Source organism: Mustela nigripes, chromosome 4 (assembly GCF_022355385.1).
Source record: "Mustela nigripes isolate SB6536 chromosome 4, MUSNIG.SB6536, whole genome shotgun sequence".
In the NCBI taxonomy this organism is placed as follows: Eukaryota; Metazoa; Chordata; class Mammalia; order Carnivora; family Mustelidae; genus Mustela; species Mustela nigripes.
The window spans coordinates 162,884,970-162,893,372 of NC_081560.1; the positions used below are offsets into that span (position 1 = coordinate 162,884,970).

General features: G+C 34.9%; 1 protein-coding gene across 1 annotated transcript in view; it reads right to left on the reverse strand.

The window, feature by feature from the left end:
- HPSE2 (heparanase 2 (inactive)) overlaps window positions 1–8,403 on the reverse strand; it is a 674,134-nt gene that overhangs the window by 232,503 nt on the left and 433,228 nt on the right. Inside the window, exon 4 of the mRNA XM_059397708.1 lies at window positions 6,775–6,948. Coding sequence (XP_059253691.1) covers window positions 6,775–6,948 — 174 coding nt within the window. The remainder of the gene's footprint in view (window positions 1–6,774; window positions 6,949–8,403) is intronic.

Sequence of the window (8,403 nt, forward strand, 5' to 3'; positions counted from 1 at the left end):
GGGGCAAGAGGAATGTTCATTCATTGCTGGCAGGAATGAAAAATAATATGGTCACTTTGGAAGAATTTGGTGATTTCTTACAAAACAAAACATATTCTTACTATATGATGCAGCAATTGTACTCCCTGTTATTTATGCAAAGGAGCTGAAATCTTATGTCCTCACTTTTGACTACACATGAATTTACAGGCAGCTGTATTCATAATTGTCACAACTTGGAAGAATGAAGATGTCCTTCAGTAGATGAGTGGATAAATGAACTGTGGTACATCTACACAAAGGATTATTATTCAGCACTAAAAAGAAATGAGGTAACAAGCCATGAAAAGGTATGGAAGAACCTTAAATGTTTACCAGTAAGTGAAAGAAGCTAATCTGTAAAGGCTACATACTGTATAATTCCAACTATTTGACATTCCAGGAAAAACAAAATTAGGAACAGAGTGAAAGAGTAATGGTTGGCAAAGTTTAGGGACAGGAAGGAGGGATAAACAGATGGATCACAGAGAACAATTTCTTGAAAAATTTTCAAGAAAGATACAAATTATTAAAACCAACCCAAAAAGAAACAGAAAATCTGTATAGGCTTATAACAACAGAAGACTTTGAGTTAATCATTAATAATATTTTCATGAAGAAAGCCCAGATCTCGATGGATTAATTGGTGAATTCTATCAAATATTTGAGGAAGAAATAATACCAATCCTTCATAAACTCTTCCAGAAAATGGAGGAAAAGGAAACACTTCTGAATTCATTTTATGAGGCCAATATTCCCCTGATACCAAAGTCAGACAAAGATATTATAAGAAAAGAAAATTAAGGATGAATGTTTCTCATAAATATAAATTCAAAAATTCCCAGCAAAATAGTTACAGATTGAATTCAGCAATATATAAGAAGTATTACAATACAATGGCCAAGGGGAATACACAAGACTGATTTAATATAAAAAACCCAACTAATGTAAAATATCATATTAATGTCTGACCTAAAACACAGTATCACCTCAACAGGTGCAAAAAAAGAGGCATTTGACAAAATCCAACACTCATTCCTGATACATATTCTCAACAATATTTGAAATTTTTCAATCTGATAAATAGTAGCCTAGAAAAACCCACATATTTAATGATGAAATACTGAATGCTTAATGGTAAAACATCATACGTTGTAGTGAAATATTTAATGTTTTCTCCCCAAGACTGTGAACAAGCAGGAATGTGTACTCTTGCACTTATCTTCAACATTTATGTTAGAGATTCTAGCCAGTGTAGTCAGACACGAAATAAATAAAAAATATCTAAATTGGATAGAAAGAAGTAAAACAGTCTTTATTCTCAGACAATATATCCTGTATTGAAAACCTTAAACAACTCACACACATGGGATGAAAAAACACAAGATCTAAAAAACACATTCAGCTAGTCTGAAGGATAAAAGATCAATATATAAAATTAACTGTATTTCTAAATACCAACAATGCACAATACATAAATGAAATTAATAAAATAATTCCGTTCATAATTGCATGAAAAAGAAAAAATACTTAAGATTAAATTTCATCAAAAAAGTGCAAAACTTATTCACTAAACTAGAAAACATTGTTGAAATTAAAAGTTGAGTAAATGGGGAGATCATCTATGTTCGTAGACAGGAAGACTTAATATTCTTAAGATGGCAATTCTCCCCCAAATGATCTATTGATTCAATGTTATCTCTATTAAAATTCCAGCAGGTTTTGTTGAGGAAATTAAATGCTGTGTGGAAATGCAAACACCTAGGATAGCCAAAACAATTTTAAAAAAGAACAAAGTTGGAGGATTTATATTTCCCAATTTCAAAACTCATTACAAAGCCATTATATGTAAGACAAGGTAGTGCTAGTCTAAGGACAGACGTACTGATCAGTGGCACAGAATTAGGAGTCCAGAGATAAATCCAGTTTTGGTTTACTTTGACAAAAGTGTTAAGAGAATACAATAGGGATATTGTATAGTCTTTTTTTATATTGTATAGTCTTTTAAATAGTGCTGAGACAACCTGATATCCACATGCTAAGAGATGAATTTAGACTCAAACTTCATAACATATTCAAAATTAACTTGTAATGGATCTTATACCCAAATGTGAAAGCAAAAACTATAAAACTTTAACAGGAAAATATAGAAAAAATATTTTTGTGGTTTAGAGTTAAGCAAGGAAATGATAATCCATAAAATGAAAAACTGATAAATTGAACTTTATCAAAATTTAAAACTTCTGTACTTCAAAAGATGCCATAAAGAAAGTGCAAAGAGAAGTTATAGACTGGAGAAAATCTTTGCAAATCATATATTTGACAAAGGACTTGTATCCAGAATATATTTAAAACTTTTATAACTCAATAAGGTAACTCACTTAAAAGGGCAGAAGATTTGAGTGGACATTTCACCAAAGAAGATATAAGAATGGCTGATAAGCACATGAAAAGACACACAACATCATTTGTCATTAAGGAAGTGCTAATTAAAGCCATATTAAGATGCTACTTCAAACTCACTATAATGGTTATAATCAGCAGACATTAAAGTGTTTCCAGAGATGTAGAAAAACTAGAATCCTTACACATTTCTAGTGAAAATGTAAAATGGTAGAGCTACCTAGGAAAATAGTTGGCAGTTGTTAAAAAATAAACAAACTTACCATATGAATTAGCAACTCTACTCCCCTCCTAGGTATCTTCCTAGGAGGAAAAAAAAAGCAAATATCCACACAAAGACTTATAAGTGAATGTTTACAGCAGTATTATTTATCAAAGCCCAAAAGTAGAAACAATCCAGATGTCCATCATCTGGTAAATGGAAAAGCAAAATGGGATATATAGCCATACGCTGGAATACTATTCAGCAATAAAAAGGAATGAGCTACTTTTATATGCTACAACATGGATAAACTTCAAAAACATGCTAGGTGAAAGAAGTCAGATGCAAGAGACTATTATATAATCCAATTAAAGAAAGTGTCCATAAAAGACAAACCTATAGATGGGAAACAGATTAAGATTTCCTGAGACTGGGCATGGTTACAGGGATTGACGGCAAATGCGTATGAGGGAACTTTTCGGAGTGATGGAAATGTTCTAAAATTGGACTTCCAAGATGTTTGTTTAAATATTTAAATTTGACAACTGAATTGTGAAATGAAGAGGAAGAAAGGGAGAGAAAGAAGGTGAGAGAGGGGAAAAGGAGAAAGTGAGAGAGCAGGATAGGAGGGACTGAAGGCAGGGGTACATTAATTCATTGTCACAATAAGAATAGGGTCAAGTTGAATACTTCAATTTGAATTACTAAAGGGCAAAAATGTATGAGAGAACATAATGATGAACCGTTTTCACATCTTATTTATTACCTATCTTCTCTACTAGAATGTAGGCAGGGTTATTTATCTGTTATTTACTCAGATATCTCTCAAAATATAAAAATATTTTATATCTCTACAAAATATTGTACCTTTGGTACAATACTAGGAAGTCAATAAGTATTTGTTGAATGAAAGTTGAAGGAAGTGAAGAAAACTAAGAAGTTTTAGTACCATTAAAAAACCTTCATAGGGTAATAAAATAGATTAGCTCCTTTTCTGTTAGAAGTCCCAAATGCATCACATTGCCTGATTTCAAGCTATATTACAAAGCTGTTATCACCAAGACAGCATGGTATTGACACAAAAACAGACACATAGAACAATGGAACAAAATAGAGACTACAGAAATGGACCCTCAACTCTATAGTCAATTAATCTTTGACAAATCAGGAAAAAATATCCAATAGATAAAAAACAGTCTCTTCAATAAGTGGTGCTGGGAAAATTGGACCGCTACATATAGAAGGATGAAACTGGACCACTCCCTTACACCATACACAAAGATAAACTCAAAATAGTTGAAAGACCTCAATGTGAGATAGGAATCCATCAAAATCCTAGAGGAGAAGATAGGGAGTTACCTCTTCAACATTGGCCACAGTAACTTCTTTCAAGACATGTCTCCAAAGGCAAGTGGGAAAAAAAATTAACTTTTGGAACTTCATCAAGATAAAAAGTTTCTGCACAGCAAAGGAAACAGTCAACAAATCTAAGAGGCAGCTCACAGAATGGGAGAAAATATTTGCAAATCCCGTTACAGATGAAGGGCTTGGATACAGATACCCAAGATCTATAAAGAACTTCCCAAACTCAACACTCAAAAAACTAATAACCCAGTCCCAAAATGGGCAGAAGACATGTACACTTCTTCATAAAAGACATACAAATGGTTAACAGACACATGAGAAAATGCTCAACATCACCAGCAATCAGGGAAATACAAATCAAAATCGCAATGCGATACCACCTTACACCAGTTAGAATGGCAAAAATTAACAAAACTGGAAAAAACAAATGTTGGCGAGGATGTGGAGGAAAGGGAACCCTCTTAAACTGTCGGTGGGAATGCAAGTTGGTACAGCCACTCTGGAAAACAGTATAGAGGTTCCTCAAGATGTTAAAAATAAACCTATTCTACGACCCAACAATTGCACTACTGGATATATACCCCAGAGATACAGATATAGTGGAAAGAAGGGGCATGTGCACCCCAATGTTCATAGCAGCAATGTCCACAATAGCCAAAATGTGGAAGGAGCTGAGATGCCCTTCAGCAGATGGACGGGTAAAGAAGATGTGATACATATACACAATGGAATATTATTTAGCCATCAGAAACAATGAATAGCCACCATTTGCATCGACATGGATGGAACTGGAGGTGATTATGTTAAGTGAAGTAAGTCAAGCAGAGAAAGACAATTATCATATGGTTTCACTCATGTGGAACATAAGCAATAGCATGAAGGACCACAGGGGAAGGGAGAGAAATCCAAAGGGGTAGAAATTAGAGATTGAACCTTGAGAGACTATGGATCCTGAGAAACAATCTGGGGGTTTCAGAAGGAAGGAGGGTTGGGGGAGAGGGTAACAGGGTGATGGGTATTGAGGAGGGCATATGCTATGATGAGCACTGGATGTTATACTTAACTAATGAATCATTGTACACTGTATCAAAAACTAATGATGGGGGCACCTGGGTGGCTCAGTGGGTTAAAGCCTCTGCCTTTGGCTTGGGTCATGATCCCAGGGACCTGGGATCAAGCCCCACATTGGGCTCTCTGCTCTGTGGGGAGCCTGCTTCCTCCTCCTTCTCTCTGCCTGTCTCTCTGCCTACTTGTGATCTCTGTCTGTCAAATAAATAAATAAAATCTTAAAAAAAAACTAATGATGTACTATACAGTGGTTAACTGAACATAATAAAAAAATTTTTTTAGTTTTTTATTATAAAAAAATTTTCTTAAATGCTCCAAGTTCCTGACATAGATCTAGCATTTACTGCTGTCTTTACCAATTCTCTTTACCTTTTTCAATGTATTTCCTCACCTAGGAAGTGAGGAAATACTTAAAGGGCTCTTCATTTAGCACTTTAAGATCCAAATAGAAGAGTATTTGGACTTGCTATGTAAACTAAATACTATGTAAAAATAGGATGAAAAAATTGTTAACAATTACAAATAAACTCCTAAGGAGGTAACTCAAAGGTTTTTGTCACCAACTGGTACTGGTGGCAGAAAATATGCATGGTATGCCCTTTAAAATAGAAAAGACAAACACAGTATTTTTCTCTTTTTTTGGTAACAGCAGTACTGAGATAAAATTTATATCCACATAATTCACCAAATTAATGTATTTAATTCAATGGTTTTAAGTATATTTACACAGTTGTGCAATCATCACCACAACAAATTTTAGAACATTTTTTTTCACCCCCCAAAGAAACCTCAGACCCTTTAGCAGTTACCTCTCATCTCGGCCACACCTAGCTATAGGCAACCACTAGTCTATGGTCTCTTTAGATTAACCTATTTTGGACCTTTTATATAAATACGTGACTGGGTTTTTTCATTTAGCATAATCTTTTCAAGGTTCATCCATGTTGTAGTGTGTATCAGTGCTTCATTCCTTTTTTGTGGTCAAATAATATTCCATCATATGGCTATACCACATTTTATTTATCCATTTATCAGTTGATGGACATTTGGGTTGTTTCCACTTTCTGGATCATATGAATAATGCTACCACATATAAGTTTTTCTCTGAACATATGTTTTCATTTCTCTTAAATATACACCTAGGAGTAGAATTACGAGGTCATTTGGAACTCTATATTTAACTTTTGAGGAACTGCCTGACTGTATTCCAAAGTGGCTACACTGTTTTACATTCCCACTGGCAGTGTATGGGGGTTCTGATTTTACCACATCCCTGCCAACAGTTGTTATCCCTTTTTATCATGGGCATCCTAGTGGATGTGAAATACTATCTTATTGTGGTTTTGATTTGCTTTTCCCTGATGGCTAAAGATGTTGAACATCTTTTCATGTGTTTTTTTGGCCTTTTATATTTTTCTTTGGAGAAATGTCTATTCAGATCTTTTGGCCAATAATATTCTTTCAACTGTTTCTTGCATTGTCCTTAATATCAAGTGAAACGACACAGCAAATGATACCACAGCTCCAAGTAGGTGTAGATTCACTAAATCTACTGTACTTCACTATTTAGTCTTTTTCTATTTAGAAGGTCAATTCAGTGGCCAAATATTTGGAGTGTTTTCTGGACTAGTACTCTGTAGATAGTCTAACTAAAGCTATACACCAGAACAACTTATTTTTTATCTTGTCAATTCAGAGGAAATAACATCCTTACTCACCATTTCCCAGTTCCCAAGAAATGTTGTACTTTTTGCTGGCGCTGTACTTCAACAGACTCAGGGCACTAGAACTGTTCCAGGAGTTATTAGGATTACGACGCAGTGCATTTAGAGCGAATATCAGGTGGAGTCCAGAGCAATCAGCAAAGTTGTAAAGTTTGTCTAGAGACCTGGCTGGGAAGAAGCAAGAAAAGAGTTGTAACTTTTAAAAAAAAAAAAAAGAAATAAAAAATAATAAAATAAAAAAAAAATCAACATTCCAACAAAAGGAAAAATATTAGCTACTATAAAAACCCTTTCTATGAACTTCTTGCTAATTAATTCCTGATAAAAATTATGCAGAGAGGCTTCAAAAGGATTATGTTACCTCTTGGTTCAAGGTATATTTTGAAGTGATTTTAGAAAGCAGCACACAGAATTCTAGAAACAGGTTGCAAATTAGCAACCAAGTCTAGTCCATAGTATGTTTAATTTGTTAACAACAACAATAACAAAATGGAATTGTTAACATTTAAAAATGGAAAGTATCACAAAGTAGCTCGATTTCTAGCTTCTCTTGAAAAATAAGACAATCTGAAACTGCTGGGTCTGTATTCCTTTGTGAAATGATAGGAAGAGTGTTGGGAGGCAAGGCCAAGGGAAATGACTCACAGGTAAGTCTTGAATATAGCTCAGCCTAGCTGCACTTCAAAAAAAGTTTACTCAATTCCACATTTCTAATATTTTTGAGAATGGAAACACCGTTAGTGTAAATATATTCATTGTCTTTTTGATCCCTGATACCATCAACTCTACTCACCATGTGTCCCATACCCTTCCCATTCCTTCATATCTATTGTCGCCATTCTGGTTCTGGCTCTCATTTCCACTTGCATGAATTATCGCAACAGTATCTGTGCTTGACTGTCTAGATTCATCTTCCTTCCAATCTCTTTCATCAGTTTCACTCACCTGTGAAAACCTTAGTGGATTTTTAAGACTTTCCTTCCATAGTTCAAGGACTCTACAACTCAATCATAATTTTCCCCCAACTTCAAGCCTCTCTATTGTTGTCTATGAGTTCTCTGTCGGTATCACCCAGTTCTATTACAGAATCCCTTGCTCCACTAGCGTTTGCTCTAATTATTCTCGTCATTTGGCATGCCCTTTCCCTCTTTTAAACATATCCAGATCTTACTTGTTCTTTTAGACAGTGTTTTACAAGGTATGAATGATACAATTTTAAGTGCTATGTAGACTGAAAAAACAGTTTAGGTTAATAATTATGTATAGGGGTTTGCATTACCCTAGTATTCATTATCCAAGTCCTTAGAGCAGGGTTCCTCAAATGGGGTTCTGTGGAACACTAGGGGGTTCTACAAAAAATGATAGAGTGATCAAGATGCCTTATTAACAATTGTTGTAAGTGTTTCAGTCTTGGAAAGCAGAAGCACGATCACTTGGTTGAGTCCATTATCAGTTTTTGATGTGGGGTATGGGGAGGCTGCCATTTTTTTCTTCTTACATATATGAGAAAATATTTTTTAAGAAGCACCAAAGGGGCACCTGGGTGGCTCAGTGAGTTAAAGCCTCTGCCTTCGGCTCAGGTCATGATCCCAGGGTCCTGGGATCGAGCCCCGCATCGGGCTC